The following is a 16,473-nucleotide window of genomic DNA, read 5'->3' on the forward strand; positions in this document are numbered from 1 at the left end:
AATCTCATGTATGTTACTTGGGTATAACTATTTGCAAAGATGACAATATCAGAAGTAGGTTAAACTTTGATCCAGTAGTTGCTAAAGCTAAGAAAAAAATAAATTCCTGGCTCCAAAGGGACTTACCTTTAGGAGGAAGGGCACTCCTTGCCAAAGTTGAGGGTATTTAGAGAGTAACCTACCCTGTTCTGTCCTTGTATGTGGACAAGTCTATCTGCGCTGAGATCGATAAGAAGGCTTTTTTACTTCCTTTGAAACACGAGACACTATATGAAAAAGTCTGTCGTTATAAACAGCTATGATTATGGGGGTCTACATTTTCTTGACTTATATTCCTTAAACAATACATTTAAGATAAATTGGTTGAATGCACTTAATTTAAGGCACTTAATTTATAAACACAACTTCAGTCCCCACCATTATTTTATCTGGAATAGCCATGATATCTGTTATAAAAAATAAATCTGTATTTTTTCCTGATTGGTTTCCTGATTGGTTTTCACTTGAGTAATTATCTTCCTGATTTTCCCTGGAAGAGTGTGGTCTTTACCTAATAAATAGGCCTATTTAATTACGAACAAGGTTAAAGAGGTATCCTTTAAATTGCTACATCGAGTTTACCCTGTGAATCTTTATAAAAAAAAAATAAAAAAAAATAAATATATTTTAAAAAATGTTTCCAGAGAAGGATCCTCTTTGTTCCTTTTCTGGAATGGTAGATGAGTCTGTCCCTTATCTTTTTTGGAAATGTGTCCATTTTTTTTAAATTTTTTTTATTATTATTATTATTTTTATTTATACGTGCTTCTCTCTTAAACAGATTTTCTTCAGAGGTGTAAAGAGTACCTGAAAACCATACTTGAGTAAAAGTACTGATACCTTACATCGAAAATGACTCCACTACAAGTTACAAGTAACCAATTCCAATACGACTTGAGTAAAAGTCTTAAAGTATCTGATTTTAACAGTACTTAAGTATTTTACTCATGCTGAATGTAGGCTCAGAGATGCACTAGTCCTGAGAGACATGCCAGTGAAAATAAGAAACAACTGATTTGTAAGATGAGAAATCAAGTTTATTTTCTAAGATCAAAATAAATCTGAACACCTCAATATTGCAATAAATCAAGGTCAACACAGCAACCTTTTAAACGTCTACAGCTCAAGTGCACAGAAAAGCCATAAGTAAACCAATATCCTTCAAAACGGTCTTGTCAATATAGCGGATAAAAAAATGTTAAGTAAAATTAAATAGTGAAAGTCTACTGTATGTGCTGGTTTGAGCCTCATCACCAGCTGCAGTCAACATCTGCGATCAGCATCTACCTGCTAATGCACTCACATTCATGTAAAGTATCCTTGTTGACAAGTTTTGGGTGAGTAAAGGCAAAATGCACAAGTTATAGTACCTTCAATGCCCTTAGATGGCGATATTGCTTCTTTATATCAGAAACAAACTGTTGCAGAAAAAGTTAGCTGCCATGAAAAATGTAATTTGTAATTGCATAACTCATCACAAATGTAGTGGAGTAAAAAGTACATTTACTTGCTCTAAAATGTAGTCAAGTAGAGAGTAAAAATTGCAACAAAGTAGCCAAAAAGATACCTAAGTACAGTAACTAATTACTTTTACTCAAGTACTTTACACCTCTGCTTTTCTTTGTTGTACAAGGATGGGGTTTTTTTTTTCATGTTGTTCTCATCTATTTATTTTACTAGCTAAATTTTTTAAACATAAGTGCAAATTTTTGTCTGTAAAGCCCCTATTTATTATATTTTGTAAAGATATGAAGTAGTACTTGGATACATTAGGCTACCTCCAACAATGTTAAAGCCTTAATCAATAACGTTATGTATGTTATAATATTCATTCTTTCCTGTAATGTACAGTTGACTGTATGCACTGATGTAGCTCTGATGACTGTATGCTATTGATGCTATTTGTACCATTTTATAAGCAGCTAATAGCACCTGCTTAGCATTTCTCATGTATCGTTTATTATTATAAAAAAATATCCCAAATCGCATAAAAATCACATAATCATATAGCCTACTGTCGTTATCGTATGTTTAGTAGTTTAATGTTTCATGTTTATAAACGTTTCTCTGGGTTGGTACACAGACAGAAATCGAAAGCAACTTAAGCCCACTTAATACCCACTTCTGAAGCGCTGAGCTAATCGCATTTTTCAAATTCAAGGTTTTTCTTTTTTTCTTTTTTCGTTTGTTTAAATAGGAGGGCGTTCGTGGGCAATTCGTACTCCCGATAATTCAGAGAGCATTAAGTTTATGAAGACGTAACGAGTTGAATATGTGCAGGGAGAGAATGATCTTCCTCTGAGTCATAACACAGATCGCGGAAGAGAAGCACAGACAGCGCTGGAAGCCGCTAATGCTCATCAGATCGCGAAATTCAGTGGGAAATGAATAGAAATGATGATTCTGCCTAAAGAAAATATGAAAAGTGTAAGTATAACAATATTTCTCCAAATATGCACACTTTTTGACTAAAAGCCTAATGGATGCGGTTTAGTGAAGAACGTTCAACGTAGGCCTTATAGGTGTTTAGTCTGGCCCGCCGTGGCAATGCAATATTTTTTGCATGTAATATTTGTGAGCAAGGGGTTTTCTGAAATGTACACAAGCCACTTGTATGGCAGGTTGTCGATACAGGACGATACAGGACTTGTATGGCAGGTTGTCGATACAGGACTCAGGGGCCGTTCACATATCACGTCTTTTGCGCGCTCAAATTCGTTTCAAATGTAGGCACGCAGCAGCCGCGCTCATAATAGAAGCGACGCCCATGCGGTGCGTTTTCCAGGCGCATCGAGATGAAAAATTCTCAACTTTTCAGAATGCCGCAAGCGCACCGCAGGCCATGTGACAAGAACCAACCTATCAGCTTCGGCCTTTCCGTTACAACATCGAAAGCTCAGCCGAACAGCTGATCATAGCCGTACATGGTGGTTTTTATATCTCATATATCTGCACGTTTTCTTTTTGGAATTTTCAGTGTGAACACACTACTCGCACTATTTGTACTTAAAAACGTAGTAGAATAGTGCATAAGTACGCAAATGGGCTATATGCACGGAGCGTTCTTAGAACTTCCACAATAATACAAGCCAGCTCGAAAACTTCCGGTGAGATGTCATTTGCTGGTGTGTTGAGCATCAGTAGTGTAATACTTAGTTTATAATCAGAATATAGTCACTTAAATAGTCAGGCATAGCACTCGTTTAGTTATTCAAACGTAAGACGACATAAAAATAAATAAATAAATAAAGACGTACCTCATTGTTCCTCTAAATTCAATTCGACCATCAGTTTTCACACTTTTGTGTGAAAAAAAGCGTCAAAAATAAAATATTTATTGTGCACTTTAGTTAGATTAATTGAATAAAATGTGTGTTTTTACAAGTGTGCCAAAATCATTGATCTTGTTCAAGTGTTCATTTTTCTAATAGGTTTGGTTTTAGTTTAGTTTATTTGATGCTATGGGGCTTGGCTGAACCTGCAGACTTCTTTGGGAGCTCCTGGGGGAGACTTAAGCTTTAACTTTAGCTTTTGATGTTCAATAATTGTGATTATACAATCAGAAGACATCAAAATTGGAGCAGCAAGGCTACTTATGCCAAGTTTACATTACATTTTAAGCCCGATTTAAGCCCGACAGGTCGGGCTGTGATCGGGGGCAATCTTTGTGTGTGAACTACTCAACGACGCATCAAAGAGGCTCGCTGACGCATCGCCGACACCTCACTGATGGCAGACAAATATCTAGCATGCTAAAAATCTGGAGCTGTCGGCCGACTCGATATCCTGTGGTGTCGCATGTCGCGACGCAACAGCCAATGAAATATACACTAATGTCTATGGAAGCAGCAATAACAATCCATTCAAATAGCCTATAATTTGCCGACATTATTCACATCAGATACACATTGTGTAATGCCAAGTTTACACTACAGGACTTTAAACGTCAGCACATCGCTGTGCTGTTCAGACTACATGACTTGCTGTGGAGTCTTAGTATCGTCGTGGTGTTCACACTACATGACACTACGTAAATGATCCGCAACGAGGAGGTTACACAATACACGAGCTGACGACAACTGTCACCCAACGACTTTATTTGAAAATGGATGTTGGGAGGAAATTAGATTAAATTTTGAATTAAATTTAATTAAAATTAAAATAACCCTTTCACACAGGTTTAAAACATTCTGGCTGACCTCCCAGAGTTAAGGCGACTGTTATTTTAGAACGTTTCCCTTTATAGTTTCCATGACGACGCTTTGTATTGCTTTTCTCACCAAACTATCTTTGTCATTTAAAAACCTATATAATGACCTTGATCTTAATATATATATAACGTGAATTCATCCATTTGTCCTGAAATACATGTGGCAGGTGAAGTTGGAGAACAATAGAGTGAGTGAGCTTTATAGTTTCTTACACAATGTGCATCTGATATGAATAAACGTCGGCAAATATTATTTGAATGGACTGTTATTGCAGCTTCCATAGACATCAGCGTGTATTTCATTGGCTGTTGCATCGCGACACGTGACACCACATGATGTCAAGTAGGCCGACAGCTCCAGATATTTAGCATGCTAGATATTTGTCTGGTGTCTGCGAGCCTCTTTGATGCGTTGTTGAGTAGTTCACACATAAAGATTGGTGAGCACCGATCACTTGCTGATTTTCCCCCGATCACAGCCCGACCTGTCGGCGAGCTTGTTAACTGGCAAATCGGGCTCTGGCTTAAAATCCTGTAGTGTAAACTTGGCATAAGTAACTATAAAGCTCACTCTATTCTTCTCCCAGTTCACCAGCCACATGTATTTCGGTACAAATGGATGAATTCACGTGCTGTAGCCTATAAATCCGACTAACAGGACTCTCTGAACTAAAGGATTCCCTTAAAAGGATTAAGGGAATAAATAAAAGTAAAAATTGTAAAATAAGTTCTACTGCAGTTGTGAAGAAGGCCTAATCAATTGAAACTATTTGTAAATACGGTTTTGTTTTAAAATATGCACGTTCACTCTTACTGATATCTGATCTGTCGCAAACGCAAAACGTTTCTTCCCAGGTGAAAAAAAGTACATATAATGTACTTAAAGTGCTCTATTTTCGTGCACTAATTTTGTACGCAATATACTAAAAAGTCTTCTTTAGTACTTCTTAAGATAATCTTAAGAACGTCTAAGTGTACTCAACTGTATGCAAACTTTTGAAAACGGGTTTTAAAGTGCAAGTTTTCGAAAACGGTCTCTGTGTAAACAACAAAAATGTGAATCTGTGAAAACGATTATGTCATGCATGTGCGTATTACATGTTCAGTGTTTCATTGCCATCTAATGGCCTGCCAGCAGAATACAGCGTTTTGACAATGGTGTTGTCTGTATGCGGAAAACTCAAAGGAAAAACTTCTCCATTTTAAACATATCGTTGTCGTGTAAACGTACCCTCAATAATAAACTCATTTTGCTGAAAGTCACACTGCTCACCGAAAGCTCTGCTTGATTTTTATGCAATGTTTTGTAAAGCATCAGTAATCAAAGGGTGCGTTGCTTAGATAAGGGTCAGTTATGTATAATCAAACTCAGACCTTTGGACTCATTGAGGAGTCCAAACTAGAGGTCGACCGATATATCGGTCGGCCGATATATCGGGCCGATATTTGTCTTTTTTTAATATATCGGCATCGGCCGATATCCGTGTTTAGTAGCGCCGATTTAAAGCCAGGCACGTCCGCGGGCAGCCCTGTGTTATTGGTGCGGTGGAATGTGCTGCTGCCGCATTTGAATTGAAACTTTTGAAAGATTCAACAACAGTACTGGGAGATAAAGGTAGCCTAATGCTTAAATTCTGATATTTCAAAGTCCTATGGCCATATATTTACTATATATTACTAGTAAACTATGAAGTGTTGCTTCACTTAGTGAAAGAAACAACGGATAGCATAGAACCGTCGGAACTGGCATAATGCTACTACTCCGACAAATATTGGCAATATTAAGAGGATTTGGCATTTCCAATTAATGTAAGCCTGTTACATTCTTCTAGTCTATTATTATTACTATTAGGTAAGCTACTTTTATTATTAAATTAATATTATAATAAATTTGCCCCGCAATAATTTCACAGCGCATCACCGCATAACTGACGTGCTGTGAGGATAATAAAAGATTAGGCTATCAGCTCCTCTTTGAAAATGTTTTAAACATTTTTTTAGGTCTATTATACAATGAATTGGACCTATAATTATAATTATTAACAGTCTATAATATTTCCTAACACTGCAGTCATAAATGAAAATTAAGAGCAGCTTTAGGCTAGCTACTTCAAGCACCAACTTTAAAACAAAAACAACAACAACAAAAAAAAAAACAAGCTGTTTAACACGAAATACTGTTCTTCTCATTTGTTTCACTATATGTACGGGCAACAAGAGAAATAATGGAATAAATTAAGTTATATACCGTTATCAGCATATTATGTTGAAATTCGTCTCTGAGAGAAAATGCTCCGTTAATGCAGCGTCAGGCAGCTCCGTCACTTTTACTTTCACTTTGAATACTGACCGAGGTTAAGCTTTTACCGGCATAACTTTTCCGCAAAGTTTGCACGTTGCTTCTTGTGTGATATCCATTGGTCCCCTTCTTGGTTAAACCCCCGCGGATTTGTGCTACGCCACTGCGCAGAAGTATATGACATTTGTTCGGAAGCATGGTTTGATGCGGACAATAACCGGGTTTCCATCCAACTTTGCATTAATGAAAATTCAGCTCAAGAATATGCGCATCTGCGTGTGTTTCCATCAACTGTGTAATGCGAAATGGACATCAGCCTAATAAAGTGATGTGTTCCGCCCAATGACTATATATATATATATATATATATATATATAGTCGCATAGTTATTATCCTCATTAAACCTGTCTAACGTCAACCGTCAAGAATGTCAGAAATCACTAAGAGTTTAGCACTGTCCTTGCATACAAGGCTGTGCAACATGACAAAGTTTTTTTTTATTTTTTTTTATAAAGTTGTATTTATTTTATTTAAATGTATATTTAAGTTTACGTTTATTTTCCAACAAACTTTTGGAGCAAAATTCAGCTTGATAAATGCTCTAAAACTTTTATGTAAATCAAGTCAGTGTTCAATAAATGATGTTAAGTTTAGAAATGTTGTGCATCCACTTATTATTAGTGTGACATTTTAGCATGCAAATGAAGGGGAAAACTTCAAGATATCGGCCCTAAAAATCGGCAGCACATATCAGCCATCGGCTGACCCTGACCTCTAAACATCGGCATCGGCATTGGTTATAGAAAAACCCATATCGGTCGATCTCTAGTCCAAACTGCCAACTGGAGAAGCTGAATGTCATAAAACTGAGGGTACACAACTGTGATTATCAACAGTATATAGAGAGTAATATAACTTTGATTACCAACAGTACATAAAAAGATACTACTGTTATTTGCCTACGATCATGAGACTATTTCCTCTCTATAGTCTCTATAGTTTTATTCATGTTTTATTCAAGAGCATACTTATTTATCTTTCATAAAAGAAGAAACAACAGACAAAATTCTTTACAATGTCACAATTAATTTTAGCCCAAGTAAGAATAATATCCAATAAATTTTGTACCACCTTATGAACACATTGCACCACCTTATGAGTCATGCTGCTCACTGAAAGCTCTTGATTCGTATCCAATGTTTTGTTAAGTTTTAGTAACCAAGGGGTGCGGTGCTTGCATAAGGGTCAGTTGCGTAATAATTCTGTTCTATTTCAGATTGTCCATCTGTAAGTTTACTGATCAGTGTTGTTAAAGTGTGGCTCCACAATCATCAAACTCCTGTCTAAAGGAACTGGACGTGAGTACCAATAACTTCAGGAGAGATTCAGGAGTGAAGCTGAAGCACTGAAAATTTCAAAGTGCCAACTGGAGAAGCTGAGGTAATTTTAAAATAGTGAAATTTTAGAACTATATATTGTCACTGTCAGATGGAAACCTTGTATGTCCAAACCTGCTACTTTTCAGAAAAAAAACCTGTAGTTTTTAAATAATTAAACACTGTGTCGTCAAAGTTGGTATTGTGGCTTTACATATGGTCAGATATTTGTATGTGTCATTATACAAGAAATCTAACAGATACAATAGGTGCCTTCATACCTTCGGAGCTTAGTAAACTACAAAAAAAATAGCATAGTAAAGGACGGACAGCTAATATTATTTATAATATTTAACAATTATTTATTGTATTTATTGTATCTTCATTGTGTTGTATTTTTAAAACTTTTATTTCTATTTCTTCAACATTTTTTGCGAGTCAGATGAATAGAACATGGCACATTATGCTTTTTTTTTTTTTCATTGACAGTCTGGATTATGTCTTTGATCATGGAACTTAGTGGAGAGACCATGAGTAAATCAGAACTACAAAAATGTAAGTCTACACACACGCACACTTTTTCTTTACAGGACACCATTTTACACAATACCAAGGTCTAGAATAAGCTCATTATTTACAATAAAGTTTCAAAAATAAAATGTTTTGATTGTAAATATATATACAGATGCATCTCAATAAATTAGAATGTCGTGGAAAAGTTCATTTATTTAAGTAATTCAACTCAAATTGTGAAACTCGTGTATTAAATAAATTCAGTGCACACAGACTTAAGTACTTTAAGTCTTTGGTTCTTTTAATTGTGATGACATTTAACAAAAACCCACCAATTCACTATCTCAAAAAATTAGAATACTTCATAAGATCAATAAAAAAAAAGGATATTTTAAACAGAAATGTCAGGCTTCTGAAAAGTATGTTCATTTCTATGCACTCAATACTTGGTTGGGCCTCCTTTTGCATGAATTACTGCATCAATGCGGCGTGGCATGGAGGCAATCAGTCTGTGGCACTGCTCAGGTGTAATGGAAGCCCAGGTTGCTTTGATAGCGGCCTTCAGGTCATCTGCACTGTTGGGTCTGGTGTCTCTCATCTTCCTCTTGACAATAGGTTCAGGTCAGGCGAGTTTGCTGGCCAATCTAGCACAGTAACACCATGGTCATTGAACCAGCTTTTGGTACCTTTGGCACTGTGTGCAGGTGCCAAATCCTGCTGGAAAATGAAATCAGCATCTCCATAAAGCTTGTCAGCAGAAGGAAGCATGAAGTGCTCTAAAATTTCCTGGTAGATGGCTGCATTGACTGTGGACTTCAGAAAACACAGTGGACCAACACCAGCAGATGACATGGCAGCCCAAATCATCACTGACTGTGGAAACTTCACACTGGACTTCATCCAACATGGTTTCTGTGCCTCTTCACTCTTCCTCCAGACTCTGGGACCTTGATTTCCAAATGAAATTCAAAATTTACTTTCATCTGAAAAGAGGACTTTGGACCACTGAGCAACAGTCCAGTTCTTCTTCTCCTTAGCCCAGGTAAGACGCTTCTGACGTTGTCTTTGGTTCAGAAGTGGCTTGGTACGTGGAATGTGACAGTTGTAGCCCATTTCATGAAGGCGTCGATGGCTCTTGATGCACTGACTCCAGCTTCAGTCCACTCTATTTGAAGCTCTCCTAAGTTCTTAAATCGGCTTCGCCTGACAATCTTCTCAAGCCTGCAGTCATTCCTTTCACTTGTACACCTTTTCCTACCACACTTTTTCCTTCCAGTCAACGTTCTATGAATATGCTTTGGCACAGCACTCTGCGAACAGCCAGCTCTTTCAGTAATGACCCTCTGTGGCTTACACTCATTGTAGAGGGTCTTGATTATCGTCTTCTAGACAACTGTCAAGTCAGAAGACTTCCCCATGACTGCTGTTGGGATTACTGACCTAAACCCAGTATTTATACCCTGAGAATGGTAATTTAATAGAACTTGAAATTTTTTTTTATATCAAAATGAAAACAAAGTCTGGAAATATTTTACTTTATGTCTAATAAATCTAGAATATATTTAAGTTTTACTTTTTCAATTAAATTACAGAAAAAAAAACTTTTTCATGATATTCTAATTTATTGAGATGCACCTGTATATTTATGTGGAACCGAAAAGTAGATCCAAGGCCAATCTGATTCTTGAACATATTTTGTGTTTTTTTAATGTTCTGTTTTCTTGTGTGCAGATTTCTGTAATCTCACACTGGATCCAAACACGGTACACAATCGTCTCTCTATTGTAGAGGGCAACAAAAAGCTGATATGTAATCCAGAACCAATGTCACATCCTGATCATCCAGAGAGATTCGACGGCCTTCCACAGGTTCTGTGTAAAGAGCCTCTGACTGGACGCTGTTACTGGGAGGCTGAATGGAGTGGGTTGGGTGATATGGTAGTGTCATATAAAGGAATCAGCAGGAAAGGAGAAGGTAGTGAGTGTAGGTTTGGAGCCAATGAAAAATCCTGGATTCTGAGCTGCTTTGGGGAGAAACTGATCGCCTGGCATGATAATGTGGGAAAACACATACCTCCCCCATCACCTCCCTATAACAGAGTAGGAGTGTATCTGGACGAGCCGGCCGGCATTCTGTCCTTCTACAGCATCTCTGACACACACGAACTCAGACATTTATACACATTCAACACCACATTCACTGAACCCCTCTGTGCTGGATTTGTGCTTTATACTAATTCAGTGACTTTGTGTGATGTTGAACAACAGAATGAATAATTTCTGTTCACTACAAATTGTCGGAGAGAACAGGAATCATGGAGGACACAAGGTTTATTCTTGCCTATTTATTGGGAAAACTTATTAAAGCCAAAATGATATTTAGTGTTCCATTCATTGACAACTATATAAAAATTAATCACGTTATCTATAGTCAGCTTGTTGACAATTCGGGAATTTCGGTCAAATACAGACTTATTTTTGCCTTGTATAAAACTTACAACATGCTTTAAATGGTTATTCATGTGTGTAAATATGCACGGTTTAAAGACAAGACGATGTAGCTTTTGTGGAAAAGACTAATAAAGAATTCCAGTCACAGCAGCAATCATTTTCCACTTTGCCACACTCTAAAAACTCCTGGGTTATTTCTTTAACCCTTTTTCTGGGTTATTTGTGTTGGGTTAAAATTATGGGTTATTTTTGACCCAGGAGTTTTTAGTGTGCATGTTTAACGATTATAGCCTTCCCAACTCAGGTATATAAATTATCCCCAAGCTTCCCAGTGGTAAATACGACTTGAGGGGGCATTCATGTCCAATTTTTAACTAGGAAACTCATGTTCATGAATACCAGGTGTAAACGGGGCCCTAAAGACCATTGTTAAAAAATGACTGAAAAGGTGTCTCTGAAAAGTTAAGTTAGTGCTAAGAAGAGCTCTAACATCTCTTGTTTTCTGATTGCACTTTTGTTATTTTGTATTTAATGCAATGAAATTCAGACATTTTTAAGTGTGACTTAAGTGTTCAAAAACCTTCTGGGACCACTGTATGCTATTCCTGTTTTTTTTTTTCTTTTTTCTTAGTTACTATGACAACTTAATCACATTAACACATAACCTGCTTACAGGGCTAGATATATAACGCTGGTGTCTCAGTATATGATTTTCAGCCGATGATTATGTAGTTTCAAGGGATACTTAAGAGATAAGAGAATGTCTCCATTTCAAGGGTTTAACGTCACAGGATGATGTTGTGAACCTTATCACTAGATGAAATAGTAAGTAGATAAAATAGATAACTAGATTACATGCAGTAAAACTCACTTACATACTGTTTTTCGCCTGCTATAAAGTAGAGAAGTATGTGATTTCAGATGCAGCCTTGGTGTTTAACAGATGTAAGGTAACAGACATAACGGCATTTGGGGTTGGATCTGATATTCCTGGCATCCTCGATCTAACACTTTTGGCATTGTTGATGTTGGCATCACTTTATATTTAACTGCTGGTATTAGATGATTTGTTAATTGCATTAAATAGGTTACACTTTCAATTAAACATTTGCAATTGGTTTGTAAAAGGTATTTTATGTATGTATGAGCTGAGTTTGTTTTATTGACACAGTTTTGACATGCAGGTGTCACCAGTGTGTGGCATTTCGAGAGCTTCGAAAAGGTGAATCATTTTGCGAAGCAATTGGTTCAAATGATTCATAGTTTCAAGAAGTTTTGTTTATCTCATCACTACATTCAACATTACAATGGCATATACTTTACCTTTTCTGTGCAAAAAACTTTATTAACATTATAAGTGAACCTCAAGGAACATTGTAACATTGAAACTAATAAAAGAATCCATGCCATGACCCTTTATCATATTCATCAGTGAGGCTGTGAGGGATATGCATCTCTTCAGTGGGTTGCACTGTTATGTATTTGATGTGTTTTGGATTGTTCTGCTGACGTAACACTGCAAAAACATTTTTTTTTTTTTTTTTTTTTTTTTTACAGCAGACGCCATTGAAAACACGGCAAGTCTATCCCTCACAGCCTTGCTTTCGTACTGTCATGGCGCTGCTCTGAAAAAAGTTGGCGATATCCAACGAAAATTCAACAATACATAATTTCAAACTACTAAAATGTCAATACAACAATCACTTTTTAAACTGTAGTGTTATTTTCTTAAAATTACTTACCGCTGAAATAGTTGGATACATTTTTGTGCTGCTTATTTATACATTATGGCTGCCAAAAGTTGGCAGAGATCAAGGTCCCACAATGCAATTCGAAAATGCATATAAATGGACGAACACCTGTGATTTAGGTGTTACGGACTGTTAAAATATGAATGCAGCGTATGCCAGTGTAACTCATTCAGATACAGTATGTTTTCCCCGTTTACCTATTTAATAGTTGTGAGAACCACCTGTTTGTTACGTGTCTTATTTCAAACGTAAATCACATAATTCTCAGATACAAGACACTCTGATTATTATATATTTACTGTACCGATCAGAAAACAATAATTACGATTTTCACCAGTGGATAATTTAAAGTTTAGCTTTTGGTGAATTTTCTGGATATGATGCCTCTGTTTCTTTAAATTCTGTGGTAAGGTTCACACATGCAGTAGTGCCCAAAAGACAGTTCACAATCACAGCATTAAGTTATGGTCAAGCACGCTTCCGGTATTGTGATGTAATACCATTTCCGGTCACTAGGTGGAAGCATCGGCTCATAGAAATTCGTATAAATACATTACAATGTTAATTAATGAATACAAATTAATTTACATACGGTTGGCAAAATGTACAAATGAAAAAATAATAGGTTTAGTCTTTTTTAAAGAATCAATTAAACATTTAACAGAACATTTGACTCAATATATTATATATTAATTATAATAAATTATTTTAAATATAATCCCCCCCCCCCCCCCCCAAATAAATAAAAATAAATAAATAAATAAAATAGTTTGAAAATCCCTTTTGAAGACCATCATTAGTTTACAATTTTCGGGGTCTGCCATATTTTGCTCCTTATTTAAACGTGACGAGCGTAGAGCAGCCTTGATTTCCTGCCATATAGTGCGCGTCGCAGTCCCACCGCAGATCGGTATCATATGAGGATCAGATGAAGCCGTTCAGCCCCGTGTGTGACGTCAATCACTCCGCTCATGTCATCTGCGCAGCGCTACTGACCTCACGCGCTCTTCACTGCAACTACCCCGAACTACAGTTCAAATCGCTCGAGCTCTCTGGGCTGAACGTGCGCGTGGACTGAATGAAAGTACCAGATTGGGCACAACTTCCCAAACGCGTAATAGGTAAGCGGCTTTAAATACACTTTGCGCGGATGTATTATTTAGGCCTCTGTTAGAGTACACAGGGCTGTCTGTGACTTTATTTAATGAAAATGTCTCTGTGCTTGGGAACGTGCTCGTGCTCTTTCATACATGCCTTCAGTTGCAGCACAGTTTATCCGTTTATGATGCTTGTTTGAAGTGATGGACGCAGTGGTGCCTTTGAAGTTACAGTATGTCCTTCCCTGCGCTGCACTGAAGTTGTTGTGGTTGTAACAGAGACGCTGTCATGGAGATGCAGCAGTGCGTTTAATCACAGTAATAGTGTGCTTGATGCAGATGAATCAGAGGAATGCAAATGTGTGGATTATTAGTGTTTGCGAAATAGACACTGATGCGTATGTTGTCAGTATATATAATTTTAAATATATAATTTAATGTAATTTTAAATAAAATGTATAGATAAATTAAATATAATGTAATCTATTTTAAATATTCTCTCTATGTAAAATATTTCAAACAAATACATTTAAAATATATATATATATATATATATATATATATATATATATATGCGTGTGTATTTTAATGGAAATTTGCGTATATATTTAATATTTTTTACACTTTATACATAATTTAATATAATTTTAAAATAAAATAATTTCTTTATAATGTATTCTATTTTAAGTAAACCATATATAAAATATTAATTTTAAATATAAATTTTTCATTTTATTTTAATATATATATTAAAATACATAAATAAATGTCGTTAGATAATAGCTTATAGACTGTTATATCAACAGGCTCAAAACGCTCTCACTTTGGCCCCGGGCCTGCAGGCCATCATTATTGTTGAGGCCTGCTGATGCATAGTCAAAAGTCAAAGGCGCATACATTGGTGTTTGTGCACTTTTAAAGCTGTCCTTGCATTTTAGTAATTCTTGCATTCTTTAATTGGAGATCCTGGTTCATAATTCATTCTAATTTAGTCAAGCTTGTACATGAGATATAAAATTTGAAGATTAATTTGTCTGCAGGGCAAGGTGTGTATGTGCAATAAAAGTGCAATAAAGCCTCTTATAAGCTTTTAATATTTAATTAAGCCTGAACTTGCCCTCTGTTCATATTCAGGCCGCTGACTAAAATGTGTTTGGCTCTGTCTCAAATCCTAGTGAGCTGCCTTCCTGTTCAGCATTTATGGCATCTTAGGTGTACTGTACTCTATGCTTATTATGCCCAAAATTGCAGTCTAGGTAGGGAGGATGTAAGCAAATCATAGACTGTAAAAAAGATGGACAGCGTTTCTCCGCTTCCTTCCACTGCAGAAAAATTAAGCCAAAATATCCCAGTAACGGCCGTTGCCGATTACATCGTTCAGATCCTGAGTCTGTGCAGTAGTGGAGCCCACATTCCCACTCCCACAGGCTCAATTGCAAGCACAGCTGTCAATCATGACATTACACCCTATTTTTATAGCATCAGATAACTAACTAAAGCCAAACTTATTGGAGAAATTAACACTTGAACATACGTTTGCGTGATAAGAACTACCTAAAATGACAGAAATGATCTTTGGAAAAAAATTATTTGAAGTGTAATCAGATTTTTTTTTTTAGTTTGGCTTGCGTCCAAGGGTTTACGACCTATACTGCAGCCAGCCACCAGGGGGTGATCAAAATGCTTTGGCTTCACTTTTTAGGATTTGTGCAGCACATTTGAAGGCAATATTCAAGATTTGGCATCCATCTCAATGTCTGTGTTGTTTATGGCCAACTCAATTCGGAACTTGTGCGCTGTTTTCTGTGCGCACACAGACAGCACAGAATTCTGTTCTCTTCTGCGTCTATTTGAGCTTGAACTGACACGCAAAATTATGTCAATGCCCGTATCTGTGAGTATCCTCGTAAACACGGTTGCTTATATAGACAATTGAGAAAGAAAATGGATGCGTATCATTGTCTCGTTCATTGAAATGTCCTGTTCAAACATCAACTTACAATAGCATCTTGAATACTGTCTGTATGAACGTTCAACAAGAGTCAAGCCTGTATTTTATAAACAGTAACCATAGCGACAGTGACCAAAGTAATATCAAAGATGGTGACGTCCATAAAAGACTCCATCGCAACTTTCATTGGCCAAGAACCGCCCAAGAGGACATCTGACTGTCATGTTTAGGGGCATGAAAATGTAAATTCGATGTCCCCACAATAACAGACTGGTGGCCAATTCATTCAAGAACATTGTGCAAGTTTACTGCAACAATGGTGGAACAAACTTTTGACAATCCAACGTTTAGTTGATCCTGATAAGCACTCATTGTCACAGTTGTAAACAGGATGGCTTTCTTTTTCCATGAGGGGGTTTGGCATCACGACGGCTTTGTTTCCAGGCGGACCATTAAAGAACGCAACACGCTCATCTCCCAGAACTCCTGGAGAATTCAACCAATCAGATGACGACTTCGAAACTTCTGAAATGTTTTCCATTTTGTGTGCCTTATGCATCAGACGTTGCAGAGACTATATCACATTTGACATGACAAGATTTGCAAGTTCATCTGTCAAATCTTCATTAACCAGCAGGTTTTATATCTGGGTGGAGAGTGGAGCATTTGAGTCGCACGTATAAAATAAAACTGATGGAAGCAGCTCCAGTGGAGAACAGTGACTTGACCATCAAATATTGAACTGACAACCATATCCTGTTGCTGAGTGAAAGTGGCCTTCGTTTGT

The 16,473-nt window shown here is 36.7% G+C and overlaps 2 protein-coding genes across 6 annotated transcripts in view; both read left to right on the forward strand.

Annotated features, from left to right (window-relative positions):
* Positions 1–2,155: 2,155 nt before the first annotated feature.
* Positions 2,156–12,018, forward strand: si:dkey-286j15.3 (uncharacterized protein LOC100038796 homolog). The gene is made up of 4 exons (XM_051911508.1): positions 2,156–2,466; positions 7,825–7,988; positions 8,414–8,479; positions 10,169–12,018. Exons 3-4 carry the CDS (start codon positions 8,422–8,424, stop codon positions 10,711–10,713), a joined length of 603 nt encoding a protein of 200 aa, XP_051767468.1. The 5' UTR covers positions 2,156–2,466; positions 7,825–7,988; positions 8,414–8,421; the 3' UTR covers positions 10,714–12,018.
* A 1,592-nt stretch (positions 12,019–13,610) lies between these two features.
* add3a (adducin 3 (gamma) a) overlaps positions 13,611–16,473 on the forward strand; it is a 103,301-nt gene continuing 100,438 nt past the window's right edge. The window contains exon 1 of one of the 5 annotated variants that reach the window (XM_051911515.1): positions 13,611–13,759. The gene's annotated coding sequence lies outside the window, so the exon portion shown is untranslated. The remainder of the gene's footprint in view (positions 13,760–16,473) is intronic. The other 4 variants (XM_051911514.1, XM_051911509.1, XM_051911513.1 and 1 more) reach the window with 4 other exon arrangements.

Source organism: Ctenopharyngodon idella, chromosome 10 (assembly GCF_019924925.1).
Source record: "Ctenopharyngodon idella isolate HZGC_01 chromosome 10, HZGC01, whole genome shotgun sequence".
Classification (NCBI taxonomy): Eukaryota; Metazoa; Chordata; class Actinopteri; order Cypriniformes; family Xenocyprididae; genus Ctenopharyngodon; species Ctenopharyngodon idella.